The sequence below is a fragment of the Muntiacus reevesi genome, chromosome X (assembly GCF_963930625.1).
Source record: "Muntiacus reevesi chromosome X, mMunRee1.1, whole genome shotgun sequence".
Taxonomy (NCBI): Eukaryota; Metazoa; Chordata; class Mammalia; order Artiodactyla; family Cervidae; genus Muntiacus; species Muntiacus reevesi.
In genome coordinates this window covers 50,536,702-50,553,522 of record NC_089271.1, presented here as the reverse complement: position 1 = coordinate 50,553,522, position 16,821 = coordinate 50,536,702, and the positions used below count along the sequence as shown (strand labels likewise).

The window sequence follows — 16,821 nt, the reverse complement described above, 5'->3', positions numbered from 1 at the left end:
GTACTAAGGCCCAACACCTTTCCTCATACATGCCCACCCTGACCTCTCATACTTCACAGTTCCCTGCAAATGCCCAGGTTAGAGGGAGAGTTTTAAGATACATGCATATTCATATGATGAGGGGAAAGAATTAGAAGAGAGGAATATAGGATTTATTTGGTGGGGAAAGCTTAGAAATTGATGGCAACAGAAGCTGGACAATTATAATCCATATTCTACTGTGAACTCAGATTAAGTGTATGCTTCTGTGTCCTTTTCTTATCCCTAAACCTCCCACAACTCCCTGACCTCAGCCTGTCTGAAATCAGTACCTTCAGGTACTGATAAAAAGAAACAATCCTAGCTTTCCTAGCACTGAGGTACTCCCCACTGTTCTAGCTGCCTGGCCTTCTTGCCTCCCCACTTCCTCCAATGGCAGTGCTTGTCAGCTTCCTGCTGATGTCACCTGCTAAAGGTACTCAGAGTTCACCACCACCCCCCGCCAATAGTCCTTTTCCTAAGGTGCTCATTCCTCAGCAGGCTATCTGTGCCCAATGCCTCACGCTGCCATACCCAGCTTCCTGGCCGCTGACCAGCCCCAGAGCCCGGGACACGCAAGCCTCTGCCTCACTCAGACAGTTCTTTAGTCGCTGCAGCAGCTCACTGTTAGGAAACCTCCGCTCACGGGCCTCTGACTCTAGTGCCCTCAGCTCTTCAAGGCCTGGAGAGAGAATAAGAGCAGCAAGGAGTAGGCAGTATTGAGTAAAGGCAGAGGAAGGGGGTGGAGGGTACAGAAGAAAAGGGAATAGAACTTGCCTGTGGAGTCCCTCCGTCCCCCCATCACTCACTGCGCTTCCGCCCATCCTCCACCTCCAAGGCCACTCGCACTTTGTTGGCCCACGTGTCAAAGGACTCAGCCCGGACCTTCAGCTTATGGAGCATGGCAGGGAGCTCATCCAAGGTGTACCGATACCTACAGGAAGAGGGCAGGGAAGAGCACATCTGGCCCAGTTCTACATCCTCCTCCTTAGCCCACTTCCTCCAGGTAGGCCCCCTGCTCACCTCAAGTACTGCCGGCTACTGGAGCACTTGCAGAGATCATTGATGTGGGAAAGGCAGACAAGGCCGTCAGGGCAGTCATAGCAGGCTAGGGCTGATAGAAAGCACGTGGTCTTGCACTTGATGCACTGGCGTTCATCATCCGGGAGCAGCTCAAAAGCTTCTCGCTCAGCTTCAGTGATGCCCTGGGGGTGTTCATTATATAGAACCAGAACAGGGCTGCAGAAATCCCTAACTCAGCCACCACTGAGCTCCATGTTAAAGACTCAAATCTGTGCTAAGAGCTATGAAGGAGACAAAACTGCACAGATCACACTGCCTCTGTGAAGTCCAGACTTTCAAAGCTGGGTAAGCATATGAAGCAGGGTAAGATCAATGTAGGTTGAGAGGAAGAAAAATCAGGTAAATTTCAGATTAGCAGAAAGGGCCTTAGGGGTGAAAGAAGGTGAGGAAAATGTGGACCAAGGCACCAGAGAGACGGCAATATGTGGAAGGGGTCAAGACAAGTGTCGTGTACTGGGGAATAATGCTAGCTTCCAGGCACTCAGAGCCCACTGTGCTCTAGGCACTGTGCTGGGTGCTTTAGCAGCACACTGCATACACATCTATAACTTAAGAGAAATAAACTCTATGTGCTTGTATCCAGTGTTTAAAGTTCCAAACCTAAGCCAATGACTTTATCTGTTGATTGGATGAAAAAAAAGCAATCCACTCCAAAAATGGAGGAAAAGCCAGTTATCTTGGAGTTAACTGAAAGACAATATAATGCTATACATTATGGGCAATTTGGGGGATTTTAGAGAGAAATTTTGATTCTAACAGTTTTTGTCTTCTGTACTGACCTAACTTCTGTGTAAGTCCATTGCACATTACAAATCCCACCCTGCCACAAATGTGCTCTGCACATTACAAACCCTGCTCATGAGTCCACTGCACATTACAAATCTAGCTGTGTTGATAAACAGTAAATTATTTAAACCTCTCTGGGTTTCAGTTTCCCTATTTTGTAAAATGGAGACTACGGTACTATCCTCATTGGGTTGTTATGAGGATTAACAAAGGTAAAGTCACTAAGGACTTAGAAAAGTATCTTAGCACTTAGAATAGTGGAACCACAAAAGGCCCTCAACAGTCAAAGTAACCTTGAGAAAGAAAAACAAAGCTGGAGTATCAAGTTTCTTCTTGATTTCAAACTATATTACAAAGCTGTAGTAATCAAAACAGTATGGTAATGACATTAAAAACAGACACATAAACCAATGGTAAGCCCAAAAATAAACTCTCATACATACACTCAACTAATATTTGACAAGGGAGTCAAGAATACTCAGTGAGGAAAAGATAGTCTCTTCAATAAATGGTGCTGGGAAAACTGGATAATCACATGCAGAAAAATGAAACTGGACCTTTATCTTATATCACTCATGAAAATTAACTTGAAGTAGATTAAAAACTTAAACGTAAGAACTGAAACCATAAAACTCCTAGAAGAAAATATAGGGAAAATGTTCCTGGACATTGGTGTGGGCAATGATTTCTTGTACATGGTATCTTTAAAAAGCACAAGCGACAAAAGCAAAAATAAATAAGTGGAACTATATCAAACTAAAAAGCATCTGCACAGCAAAAGAAATCATCAACAAAATGAAAAGGCAACCCATGGAATGGGAGAAAATATTTGCAAACTGTCTATCTGATAAATGGTTAACATCCAAAGTATATAAAGGACTCATACAACTCAACAGCAAAACCCCAAACACCCAAATAAGAACTGGGCAGAGGACCTGAAAAGATGTTTTTCCAACAAAGACATACAAATGGCTAAATAGGTACACGAAAAAATGTACAACATCACTAACCATCAGGAAAATGCAAATCAAAACCATAATATCACCTCCCACCTGTCAGAATGGCTTATCATCAAAAAGAAAAGAGATACATGTTGGAGAGAATATGGAGGTGGAGACCAGGGAAACTTTGTGCACTGTGGTAGGAATGCAAACTGGTACAGCCACTTTGGAAAACAGTATGAAGGTTTCTCAAAAAATTAAAAATAGAATTATCATATGATCTAGCAATCCCTCTTCTGGGTATACTCCAAAGGAAATGAAACTGGGATCTCAAAAAGATATCTGCACTCCCATGTTCACTACAGCATTATTCACAATAGCCAAGATACAGAAATAACCTAAGAGTCCATAAATGGATGAATGGATAAAGGTGATGTGGTATATGTATGTGTATATGTACATATACATATAATGGAATATGTATTACTCAGTCATAAGGAAGACAGCAATCTTGCCATTTGTGACAACACAGATGGACCTTGAAGGCATTATACTAAGTCAAACAAATCAGACAAAAAAGACAAATATCACAGGGTATCACTTATATATGGAATCTAAAAAACCCAAACTCCTAAAAACAGAGTAGTAGGAGTTCCCTGGTGGCCTAGTGGTTAGAATTCCAGACTTTCACTGCCATGCCCTGGGTTCAACCCCTGGTTGGGGGACTGAGATCCTGCAAGCCGGCTTGCAGCAGCACGGCCAAACAAAACAAAAAAGAAACAGAGTAGAATGGTGGTGGCCAAGGGCTAGGGAGGTAGGGAAAAAAGGAAGATGTTGGTCAAAGGACACAAACTTCCAGTTAGAAAATAGATAGATTTGGGGGAGTCTAATGTATAACATGATGACTATAGGAGGGAGAAAAATAGGCACTCAACAAATATTTACTGATATTAGCTAATTTGCAGATAAAGACACATATTTCACAGGCCTATCTCAAAGTCTTAGAGTAACTTGCACAAAGTGAAAATCTGACTACAGCCTATTTTGAATCCGAAGCTAGAGAATGCTGCTCTTAGGATGAAGCCCCTAAGTATTCTTGGATCATGGACTCCTTAGAGAACTGGATGTAAGCTATGACTCCTCTTGCTAGAAAAGGACTCAAACACATATACAAACATACATACACACACACACACACACACACACACACAATCTTTTATAGAATTTGAGCCCTCTCGCTAGAAAAGGACACACACACACAATCTTTTACAGAATTTTGAGACTAGGGGTTCCAGAATTCTTCTCTTAGGTAAGGGCCAAATGTAGAGAATTCTGAGTGTTAGTATGGGAACATCTACTTTTCCCACCTTGCTTTGGCTCCTTCCTGTAGCCTAGCAGAGCCCCAAAGTCATCATTTAATAACAGCACTGAACAGAGAGAAAAAATGATGGTTAGAAAAGCCCATCAACTAATACCACAGACTGATAGGCCCTAGACTTCCAACACTTACCAAAGCTGCAATTCTTACAGCCCATGCTCATAGGAAAGTTATAAATGAGTTTTAAAATAAGAAAATACTAGCCTAAATTTCCTTATTTTAAGAAAAGAGATCCAGCATGGGATTCCTCAGGACCAGCATTCTTCTGTCATCCTATGGAGCACTCTCACTAAGTCAATTCCCTAACTGAGCAAGTTTGGAGCTTTAAGAAGGCAGCCAAAGTACATGAACAGCAGTCCCATTCACCTTCAAACAAAACTGATATGTTATGAGGAATCTACCTGCCTTCTACTCAGTAACACTAACCCAATCTGAACTGCTAAACCATTTGAATTGCAATACAATGGCATTTCTTAATATTCCATATTTCAATTATTTTGTTCATGTATTATTATCAATAATAGCAGCTGCTACACTGCAAGTGCAGTAATAGATGCTTTGACATAAATCACCTTACTCAAGCTTTACAACCACTTCGCAAGTTATTTATTCCCATTTTATAGAGTGTGAGAGTGAGACTATGAGAGGTTAGGTAACCTGAAAAGGTTGTCCAGCGTATCAGCAAGTGGGGGTTTTGTTATGTCAGTTGATCTTGGGTTATTTAAATAATCATGAATAGCAGCTATACCAGCACCTTCTATGGGTCACTTACTTAACACCTTGAAAGAAAAGAAAGTGAAAGTGAAGTTGCTCAGTCATGCCCGACTCTTTGTGATCACATAGACTGTAGCTACCAGGCTCCTCCATCCATGGAATTTTCCAGGCAAGAGTACTGGAGTGGGTTGCCATTTCCTTCTCCAGGGCATCTTCCTGACCCAGGGATCGAACCTGGGTCTCTCTCATTGCAGGCAGATACTTCACCATCTGAGTCACCTGGGAAGCCCACTTAACATCTTAAATCCACTCAACTATCCAAAAAGATAAGCACTATTATAATCTCCATTTTTTTTTCAGATGGGAATGCTGATGCTCAGTCAGGTAAATTAACTTGCCAACAGTTATTAGTAAATAGTAAAGAATAGAATGTAGTTTCCAACTTAGATGTGTCTACTTCTTTTCAGTACTTCCCAAGAGTAGAGGCTACTACTACTACTTCTTCCTCTCCCTACCTCTGCCAGACTAGGGTACCCAATCCTGTGCACTATCCCCACCGCCCACCTTCTCCAGCAAGGCCTTTCGCAGACGCCGCTCCTCCTGCACCATGATGAACATCTCCTTATGCACAGCTGCTGCTAGGTTCAGGTCCAGCTTCTCTGGACAAGCAGCCATCTTGCAGATGAGCTCCTCATGGGAGAAGACACAATATCTTCGGAGTCGGCGGTAGTGCTCAATGCACTGGCGACCAGCTGGCAGCTGTGGACAGGTTCAAGGCTGAGTATAGCCAAGTCTGGAGGCAATGGTGCCTCAGCTTCCCTACCACCCTCCTGCTTCTCCTTGCCACCCCCCATCACACTCCAGACTCACCCAGTCAGCAGTGCAAAAGTTGACAGCCTCAGCAAAGTTGTAGCCTTGGTTAAAGCCACTGTGGTAAGCACGAGGGAAGGTAATGACAAATTCTCCTGCACACTGGTTTGTGCGGACAACCTGAGGAAGAAAAGCCAAGATTGCGGAGATAAGTTTTCCATAGTCTATAGAAACCTCATCTAAGTGCAGAGTCCTCAAGGAGAGGAAGGAAAGTCTCAGGGAACAGTCTGACAACAGATTCCCAGACCCACCAACTCCAACAGAGAGGACCACTGGTCTCTGTTCTCAAGGTTTTGATTTGTGACGACAGGAAATATTGTAAAGTAATTAGCCTCCAATTAAAATAAATAAATTAATTTAAAAAAAAGAGAATTTGAGTCAAAAGCAGGAAATATACCAAAATATTTCAACTTCCTTAATGATTTTTATAAAAATTCAAAATGTAACTTTCCCTTAAGCTGGCCATTCCTTTCTCAGTAACAATTTTTGTTACCAGTCATGTAAACAGTTTCACACCAAGTGGTTCTACAAGATCTGTTATAAAATCAGCAGGCCCTGCCATTCTCCATTTCCTAGAGCCATTGGTTTTCACCTCTTCTGATTATTTTGGCATTCACCTTAACAATTCTAAATATCATGCCTCAAGACTATACTAAAAATAGCCTTCTATTTCTCAATTTGCTTAGTTTTCTATGCATGTATTAGTAATTTAATCCCAACCTTTTTGACAAATGTAAAACTCTTATCACTTTTCACCTTTCTGTAGCAGTCTCTCATAGAACCTTATGATCTGTTACAACTGGGACCAGCTGCCCTCCCTGGATTTTCACTCTCCCAGGAGAGATTTCCTGTTTCCTAGATCCCATGTCTTCCTCTTTCTTGGTTTGCTCCTTTGCTGTGCTTAATTAAGCACATCATCCAACAGCTTCCTGAGAAACAGTGGGAAGAATTTAGAAAAATATCTCTATTCTACTCTCACACTTGATAATTTGACTGCACATATAAAATTCTAAGTTGAAAATCATTTTGAAGGTATGGTTCTAGTGTTCTGGATTCCAATGGTGCTTTGAAAGTTTGAAGCCATTCTGATTTGTAATGCTTTGAATGAAACCAGTTTTCTCTCTCAGAAAGCTTGTATGAGTTTTCTGGTCCCAGTGTTTGATATGAAAATTCACCAGATATACCTTGGTGTGGATCTATTCTCATGCATGTACTAGGTAGGCCCTTTGATTCTGGAAACTCATGTAGTTGAGGGAAATTTTCTTCAACAATTTCATTAATAATTTGATCCTTTCAGTTTTCATTTATTCTCTTTTTAGAGAGAATTATTGAATATTGAACTACCTGATTTTCTCTAGCTTTTTCTACCTTTAACTTTTTATTTTATTTTCTGGGAGATAGCCTTAACTGTTTATCTTCTATGTTTTTTATTTAGTTTTCCACTTTTGCTATCATTAATTTTAATTTCCAAGAGCTCTTTTTTGTTCTTAGCATGTTCTTTTAAAATAGCATCTTGTTCTTATTTTATGATTGCAACATATGCTCATCTCTGAAAGTTTTAATGAGGTGTCTTCCCTTTTCTTTTTCAACTTTACTTCTCCCAGCCCAGCCTCTGTTCAAACTGCTTTTTTACCATTTGGTTCTACTTTGTTCTAGAGTTTTCTCGGTTATCTACTTATATTCAAAAGTAAGAAAGCAAAAAACTGAATAGAAGTTCTGAGTACTGAGGTGAAGTTTGTCAACTGTGAGCTTCACTGTAGGGTAAAGCCACTTAGTTTGGGAAACTCTAGGTTTTTCCTTTTGAGCCAGTTAAGAGTTCCCAGAGAAAACTCTCCCATTTTCCATGCCTGAAGAAAAAAGGTCTGGGTACCAGTGTTCTAAGAGTCAAGTGGAGGAAGATGGCTGGGAACCTCAACATTCAGTAAGTATACAATGAATTCTAGTAGTTTCACTATACCTCAGCTGTACCTAAAAGACCTCAATCCAGAGATCAATTTCAAAAGTTCACCTCACAATCTTTTACTAGAGAGAGGGAGGGACACATTTCCCGCTACCTAGTGTGGGTGAGGTTCCCACAGCTTTCAGATTGATTCTCAGATGTTCCACATACTAAGTTTCAGTTTTCTTGTTTCCTAGTTTCAAGAATTTTTTCATTGTCTCTTTTCCTGTTTTTCCCATCATTGTGATTTTTTGACCTTAAAAAAAATCACTTTGTATCATTTTAGTGAAGTTTCAATAAGGAAAGGAAGTAGCCATGTGTATGTTTAGTTTGCCACCATTACCAAGAAGTCCTACAAAGTTTTTTAAGACGAACATTTAACACTGATGAAGACACAGTGAAATCAGTACAGTGCAGGTATGGGGACCAATTAACTTCTCTCTAGAAAGCAAAATTGCTAATATATACTAAGTACCTAAAATGTTAATAGCCTTCAACACAATAGTTCCTCTGCTAGGATTCTAAATTAATGTGGAGAGAATCAGCATCCTAACAATATTGAATCTCCAGATTTATTCAGGTCATGTATCAGCTCCCACCTCCAATACATTTTCCTCTCAAATCTACTCCTACTTAGAGACAGTATCAATATTTACTGCTTGTACTACCGCACTGGCCCCCATTATCAACCAGAATTGTCTTCCCCAACCAAAACGCAAATCTGATCACATAATGTCCCTGTTGAGAACCCCTCACTCAAATCCTCATATCTACATGATAAAGCCATGGCCCCAGTAGACAAACTCTTACTCTTCCTTCAAGTGTCGCCCCAGTAGACAAACTCTTACTCTTCCTTCAAGTGTCGCCACTTCTACAAATACTTTCCTGACCCCTCCCCCTCAACTTCCTAATGACCCAGTCTGTTGTTCTCCTGTAACACCTCTAATAATATTTTATTCCAGTTGCTTACTCATCTCTGTCCTCTACTCAACTACACACGACCAAAGGCAGGGATTGGTTTATTTGCTTTCAGGGTGTTGACCAGAGGCCTTGCAAACAGGGAGTTCTAGCAATACCTGTTGAATGATCTAGTCCCAGCCTTGATTTTATAGATGTGAAAACTGAGCTCTAGAAAAGCCTCAAGGAGCAGAGCCAGAAATAAAATCTAATGCTCCTGTACCCTCATTTTGGCAATGTCACTTTACTATTTCCTTCCCATACAGTTCTGCAGCTATTCTGCAGCTATTAAAACTGTATTCTGCAACTCACATTCTGCAGCTATTAAAAAAATGACTCCAAAGTCCATCAACTGGTGAATAGACAAACAAAATTTAGTGTAGCCATACAATATAATATTATTTCATCTTAAAAAGGAAGTTCTGAAACAAGCTCTAACACAGATGAACCTCAAAAACATTATGCTAAATGAAAAGCCAGATATACAAAGACCACATATTATTCCATTTATATGAACTGTCTAGAAAAAGCAAATTTTTAGAGTCAGTTAATTAGTGGTTGCTTGAGACTAGGGGTTGAAATGGAGAGTGTCTGCAAAATGGTACACAGGATCCTTTTGGGGTGATGGAAATGTTTTAAAACTGGATTATAGTAATGGTAGCACAACTTTGTAAATTCACTGAATCGTGGATTTAAAATGCATGATTTTTATGGTATGTAAATTACACTGCAATAAAGTTGTTTTTCAAAAAAGATGGTATAAATAGTTCATGGTGAGGAAGCAAAAATCATTCTAAACCAGCACTGTCCAACAGAAATATGCCAGCCACATATATCCTTTTCAAATTCTCTAATAGCCACATTAAAAAAATAAAATTAACTTCAATGTATTTTATTTAATATATCCACAATATCATTTTAATGTGTAACTGGTATACAGAAGTATTAGTGAGATATTTTATACTGCTTTATATTACACCTTGAAATCCAACATGTGCTTTATACTTTAAATACATTTCAGTTATGACTAGTCATGTTTCAAGTGCTCAACAGCCACATGTGGCTAGTGGCTATCAAGTTGGACAATGCCATTCTAGATGATCAAACTTAACAAAAGAGATTATAAAAATCCATACACTGATTACTGTTATGTCAAAATTTACATAAAAAACAGGTGGAAACAACAAAATGTGGAGGAAAATAGAGGTGACCTTTGTATTTCCTTTTTTTCTTGAAGGGGGGGCTTTCTTTTATAATAAAAATACTTATACTATGTATCTTTTATCTATAAAAGGAAATGGCCTTCTCTCACCAAAGGGGAAGAAGATGGGTAAGGTGGTGGTGGGTAGGGGTGGGGGCAGCCAAAGATGGCTGAGGGAGCTCCAGCTGGCTAAATTGCAGTCTGCCAACATGTGAATATGAAAAATCAGATGTCTTGGATGGAGGGGATACTGCCAAGTCTAAAGAGCCTGGAGATTCTGGGAACTACCTATAGGAGTGGCAGGGCAGACAGAGGGTGAGGTGGTGGTGAAACAGCAGCTGGCCAGAGAAGCTGGGGAGCCATGAGCAGGAGAAATGCTGTGGAGGTGGATGCAAAAAGCACATATTTAAGAATCAGTGATAAGACTTTTTTAAAAAAAACAGGCAAGGACTGAATAGCTATAAGCTGTCTGAATCCTTAATGAGAATCCTCTCCTACTCTTAAAATTCTCCTTGACATTGTGGGAAAGAAAGGATGCTATGAATCAGGAAGTAGTCTGAGGAAAGGTCAGACTCAATGTCTACTTGCGAAGAGCATAACTTGAAGGGCCCTTGATCATTTCCATACCTTGAGCTCAGTCATTTTCAAATGGGGTGAGGCAGAGAGGGAAAATGTAACCCCCCCACCTTCCCCAAGTGGAAGACGGTGACCTGAACTGTTGCAGAATTTGCTTCCTCTAATTCCCTAGGTATCTCAATCCTTAGTTAAGTACCACTTAAACATGTAAAAGTATTACTCGCAGATTATATAGTATAGTAAAACAAGCTGAAGGCAAGAAATTCTGGTGAGAACCACTGACCTAGTCCAAAGACCTGCTGTTCAGGTGACCAGGAATTTCAAGGAGATTAATTCAGTATGTACTGACTGTCTACCATGTCCCATACATAAGACTAAGTGGCAGGGTAGCTAAGGCTGGGGTGTGGGGGGATGTGTGTAGAGGAAGTGGTGAGTTGAAGGGAGTGGGGAGAAGTATAACCACAGAATGAGCAAGACTGAAGCAGAGGTGGAAGATGTACTCAATACTATTCCTATAGGACTACTGATCAGATTATTTTAAGACCCATACCAGAAAACTGGCTGATGCTAATCAACATTAGAAATTCCCAGGAATATAAAGCCGCTTAGAGGTAAGCCAGGATGTATACCCAGAGTGGGAAAGAAGACTACAGAGAAGGAGAATAGGACAAGCCAGGACTCTGAGTTCAGTTTTTTTTTTTTTAAATGCTGAAAGATATTGGCTTTTTTTTTTTAGGTTAATTCCCCCCACTCCCCACCAACTTTACTGAGATACAGCTGACATATAACCTGTTGGTGCACAACATTTTGATGAGATACACTTATGTATTTGCAAAGTAATTACCACCACAGAACTCTGACCTGTTAAATAAGTAAACAGACCTACTCACTTCTCCAAGATGGGTCACAATATGGAAAGTATAACAGTGACTGCTAGTTGTCCCCCTATATCCATCCTCACCCTCTTCCATAATAATAATAACATGACCTCCAATTTGTGGCTGGTACATGACCATCCTTAATAAAAATCAGATTTTCCAGTTTTTCTCACAACTAGATGTGGCCATGTGACTAAGTTATGACTAATAGGAGGTGAATGAAAATGATGTGTGCCCTTAACAGTAAGAAGACTTGTCTTGCCTAGTCCTTCCTTCATTTCCCTCTTCTACTGATGGAATCCACCCCTAAGGTGTTGCCCCGAAACATCTGGCCCAGAGGGCTCACCATCACACTGTATCTCTAACCACTATTATTTCCATCAAACCTACAGTCTGATTAAGATAGATTAAGAATGAGAAAGGCATTGGGATATATTCTAGACAATGACCACCACCACCACCACACAGGACATCACTAACTCATTCCTATTCCTTGCCCATTTCCTAGGCACTCACCGGCACACCATGGGACATGAGGGTGTTGGGATTCATGAGGGTAACAAGTTGGTGCAGAAGGTCAGGCTGGCTATCAAAGAGCTCAGGTGTCAGCTTCTTCATCACCTCTTCCAAATGTTCTGCTGCAAGTGAGGGTACCCCATACCAGGTCTTCGGCTCACCCCTGGCCAAAAAGAAAGGGGACACGTAGAGTGGGCACTCAAAGAGCCCACCCTGAATGCTTCCTTTGCTGCCCAGGACCCCACTCACCAGTGGAGGTAGTTAATGGAGTAACTCCAGTGATCCTCAATATGCCAACAAAAGGCTGAGAAGACCATGCCCACATAGAGCCAGGGCACCTTCATGCCAGAGATATCTGCATTGATGTGGCACAGTACAGACTGTTCCAACACTGGCATCACATTCAGGTTCCAACCACTCGTAGCATACTCCTGATAGGTCAGGTATTTGTGGAAAAGAGATGAGAGTTTTGCTAAGGTGCTGAGTTCTTTAGCCCAGAGAACCTTAATTTTGAGGTCATAGACCTTTCTGAAATGTCTAAAAAATATTACAGATGTTCTTCCCCTTGCCTCCCTCAAATGCATAGACAACATTTCAATTCACTTCACTTTACTTCAGTTTTAGGAAAGTTTATAGATGTGCCCACTCACAGAAGTATCTGCAAGTTAAAAGCCCCTGCTCTGGACCAAAATGTACCCTTCTTGTGATATAGGCCTAGGGCCTCTTTATTTCTTGCACTTATAATCCCAGTCCCAGAACACTTCTTATGAATGAGCCAGATACTCTGACAGGTACTTCAAATACCTTCTCATTTAATTCTTATAAAATTTGCGAAATGGATACTATTCCCATTCTACAGACAAAAAATAGTCAATCTCATGGCTGGAGAAGTCATGCCAGATACTAGGCTGTGCTCTTTACACACATCATCCCATCTAAATCTCATAGCAACACCTAAGGCAGGCATAATAGCCCCCTTCCTATAGAGATACTGAGTCTTTCAGATACTGAAGTACTTGCCTAAGTCACACAGCTGAATATAACCATGAATCATCTACTCACCTCCTCCTCAGGGGTTAGGTGCCGCTTACTGTCACTGACAGGGAACCCGCTACCAAATTCTTTGGAATGGATGTCAGCCCCATACTCAACAGTTACATCTTCCTCAATGCTATTCACCAGCCGCCAGAATTCCTTCTCCACAAGTTCTGTGGGTACCATCTAAGGAACAGGGGTAGCTGATGACTGTGGCTCATCATATCCTGGCCCCATTGACCCAGGCAAGCTATAGACCATCAGGCGCCTATGACCCTAGCCCTGACACTACCCCAGCCCTCCATCACCTACGTGTACGGGCATGTTGAAGTAATCGGCTTTAAAGGAGTCAGCCATCTCGCCAAAGCTCTGCAGAGTGTATTCCCGGGTAGCCTGCTCAAAGCCAAAGGCTTCAGGGGGGCGCTTACACTCCTGAAACCCAAAGGAGAACATGTCACCAAGGCAGAGGCAAAGAGGTGGAGAATCCCCAAAAGTTGAGCTGGAATATGGGGCAGGAATCGGGAGGGAGAACAGGCCTAGATTTTTACTGAAGGCCCCTGAGGCAGGTCTCACATCATAGCTCTATCTTTTTCTCCTAGCACTTCAGTGCAGTTAGTCTCGTCATTCCTCACATGCACTTCTACCATGCTTTTATCTTCTCTTCCTTCAGGACTTGACTATCTAAACCATGGGCTCTGATTTAATATGCTACCCCATGCTCTTCTGTCACTTTCTTTCTTTCAAGACAAAATGTGGGTTTAAACAGGATGCTTAAAGAAACTTTTTTATGCCGAGACTGGAACTATAGCCCTGGGAAAACAACATTGAATATTCCAGTAGCTCAGAGGATGGGAAACAAAGGCACCAACCCTTAGCGTCAAACTCCACACTATTTCTGTTCTTTAGACTGTCTCAGAAGACAGGACATATGTCTAACTCATTTTCTACTTATGTTCATGGTTTTAGATGAGAGTTGTATGCACCCCTGAGTCAGACGCACCTTCTGCTCATGTCTGAAATCTAAATGTCAACCTGGTTCACCGGCCCAAGACCACTTAAAGAAGACAGCTAAGTAGACCTGACAATCTTTGTTGTCTATGATACTGTTGGTATTCAAACTCCTTCCTAAAGGAATCCCCACCACTACCAAGGCATTACACTGCTCCGGTCTCTTTCCTCATATGTGTGTGTGTGTGTGTGTGTGTGTGTGTCCGCATGCACATGCATACCTGGACTCTATGACCACAGCTGACAGGGCAAGAGACTATCAACATCTACTCTCCCAGAAACCCAGGGAAAGATGTAGACAAGCAACCCAGAATTTGGATCAAGGTAAAAGGCTCATGAAAAGAAACTGGCAGACTTACCAGGCCTCTTAGCCCTCACTGCTGCTTCAGGTGTTCTCACTGCCTCTCTTGCACTAGGTACGTTATCCCCACACATCCTTACTCCTGAACTCCTCTATCCCCCAGTATAGAAAGTCTGCCCAACGCTTGTAATTGAAGTCTACAACAGTACAAACCAATTTAATTATCACAACAGAAGGAAAATAACTAATAAATATTATACCCACATGATGAACCCCTTACAAGAAAAGAAATCATACCATGAATAAATATAATAATACAGAAAAATGATTATAAAGTAACAAATGAAAATACACAATATGATCCCAAACCTGTTAAAGACAGTTATATATACACAACAACGAAAAGATGAGAAGAAAATGCACCAGGCTACTAACAGTGGTTATCTCTAGGTGGTGAGATAGGTAATTTGTCTATTTTCCAAGCTTTCCAAAAGAAAAACTAAAAAACTTGGAAATTGAAAGAACATTTTTTCTTCATATTCCTGTCCTCCAAATCTCATTGCTGACACCTTCCTTGATTACTACTCTTAGTCACTTTCCTCTCCTCTGAACTTCTACATCTGAATTTCTAAACACACAATTTAACACTTGATTATATGTCATCATGTACAATCTAATTATAAATCTCACCTCCCCAGGTGGTCTGACAGCTTCCAGAGAACACAGGCTGAATGTCCTCCTCTTCTTTCTCCCAAAGCTCTGCCCAACCTAGCCCAACCTCAGGGACCCAAAACATAAGACTGTGGCTGAGCTAGGAGGCTGCTTTCAATAAGACCAGATGAAGGAAGGCAAGGACAGCCTATGAGGCAGACACAGTTTGGGGCTGGGAAGTCCTTACCGCCATGACACACTTTGGACACCGCCAGACACCCTTGGGAATCTCAGGCAAAGGAGGCAACAAGCAGAAGATGTGGTAGTTGTCATCACAGCCATCACACAGCAGGAGCTTGTCATCCTCATCCCCTCGGGAACACATTCGGCACACATATGACTCAATCTGCCAGGGGAGGGAGGCAACAGTTCATCAACCCAAGCCCTGTCCAGCCTTTCAAACATAAGACTCCTCCAGACAGTATCCCAGTCCACAGAGATCTCTGTTAGAAACCCACTGTGCTTGATGGCTGGATCATTCATGGCCTTGTACAGGTTAGTCATGCTTGCTCAGGAGTTAAACTGCAAGAAATAATCTCCCCAAATAAACTAACTGGTAGAGCTGTGAGAGCAGAGCCTTTATCATTCAGTGCTGAATTCTCCATTTTTACTCATTCAATAAACATTTACTGAACACTTGTGTGTTCAACATTATGCCAGACTCTACGGTACGGTGATAAATAAGACGTGGTATCCTCCTTCTAAAGGCATACAATAGTCCAGAAGCACAAGTTCATAAAAATTAAAAGGCAGTATAGAAACTGCCAATAGCTCCCCATAAAAGGGTACTATGGAAACCTAGAGGAGGAAGCACACAAATCAGCTGGAGATGAGGAACAGCCTTGAGGAAGAACTTCACTGAAAAGGTGACACTTGAAACTAACTGAAATCTGAAGGCAAACTGAGATTTGGCAATGGCACAGAGAACAGGGGGAAACTCTTCCAGGCAGAAGAAACAGTATGTGCAAAGGATGGGGCAAGAAAGCATGGCACATCTCCAGGAAAAAACAAACATACCTACAAGTAGTTCAGTGTGGCTATAGTAGAGAAGTAACGTGGGCAGTGCTGGGGAATGAGGCTAGAGGTCTGCTGGGACTGGATCATGCATGGTAATAAGGAGCCTAGCCTTTATCCTGAATGGAGAGGGAGTCTCCTTCTCTGCACCCTTCCAGCACTTCATGTTGACAGCACTTGATCACCCTTTCCTATTCGTTGTTCCATGTGAGCTGGCCTTGTTTCCCCAATTAAGTGAGCTACCTGAGGGCAAGGCCCACCAGGCCCACTTTTCTGTTTAATGCAACCTGGTCCAGTGCCATGCTGGGGAAATGCTCGTTGAAGGGATGAGAAGCAGAGCATTAGGAAGTCAGGGCTGGGTCCTTACAAACTGGGCATTGCTGTGGTTCCTCCTGAGCCTCATGGTCATCTTGGTGCAGGGCTCTGGGCTGTGACTCAGCTCCTCCTTGCTCTCCAGGAAGGTCTTGGGTGAGGTTGACTCCACCTTCATGTCCCCGCCTGACTCCTCCTTCACCACTACAGTAGGGGGACACTCGGGCCCTTCCTTATCTGGGAGAGAGAATGGCTCTAAAGTACAAGTCTGAACAGTTAGGGCCCCGCCTCCTCTCCCCAGGTAAGGCCATTCTTCACAATTCCCCAGCCTGTCAGGCCTCACCTTTCTTCCGCAGAGTCTTATCCTTGGCCATGAGGCCTAGGCCCATCATCTTGGGGCCTGCCCCATAGATCTGAAGCTTCTTTAGCTCAGGATTCTTTTCAATGTCTTCCTCTGTGGGTTCCGGCTAGGAGGAAAGAAGGAAATGAATCAAGATTGCAGGTTGCTCCATCCTAAAAGAATAGCCTGGGCTATATCACATGAGTTCATGTCAGGCCTGAAGCACAGGTGGGCCAAGGCAAG

The 16,821-nt window shown here is 42.0% G+C and overlaps 1 protein-coding gene across 6 annotated transcripts in view; it reads right to left on the bottom strand.

Moving 5' to 3' along the window:
* Positions 1–16,821, bottom strand: part of KDM5C (lysine demethylase 5C) — a 31,755-nt gene that overhangs the window by 6,404 nt on the left and 8,530 nt on the right. For all 6 annotated transcript variants that reach the window (XM_065916926.1, XM_065916929.1, XM_065916925.1 and 3 more), the window contains 12 exons: positions 16,582–16,705; positions 16,294–16,475; positions 15,100–15,258; positions 13,205–13,324; positions 12,920–13,078; positions 12,107–12,288; positions 11,858–12,020; positions 5,791–5,910; positions 5,485–5,679; positions 1,042–1,223; positions 828–952; positions 553–700 (listed from right to left, as the gene is read on the bottom strand). In XM_065916926.1, coding sequence (XP_065772998.1) covers positions 553–700; positions 828–952; positions 1,042–1,223; positions 5,485–5,679; positions 5,791–5,910; positions 11,858–12,020; positions 12,107–12,288; positions 12,920–13,078; positions 13,205–13,324; positions 15,100–15,258; positions 16,294–16,475; positions 16,582–16,705 — 1,859 coding nt within the window. The remainder of the gene's footprint in view (positions 1–552; positions 701–827; positions 953–1,041; positions 1,224–5,484; positions 5,680–5,790; positions 5,911–11,857; positions 12,021–12,106; positions 12,289–12,919; positions 13,079–13,204; positions 13,325–15,099; positions 15,259–16,293; positions 16,476–16,581; positions 16,706–16,821) is intronic.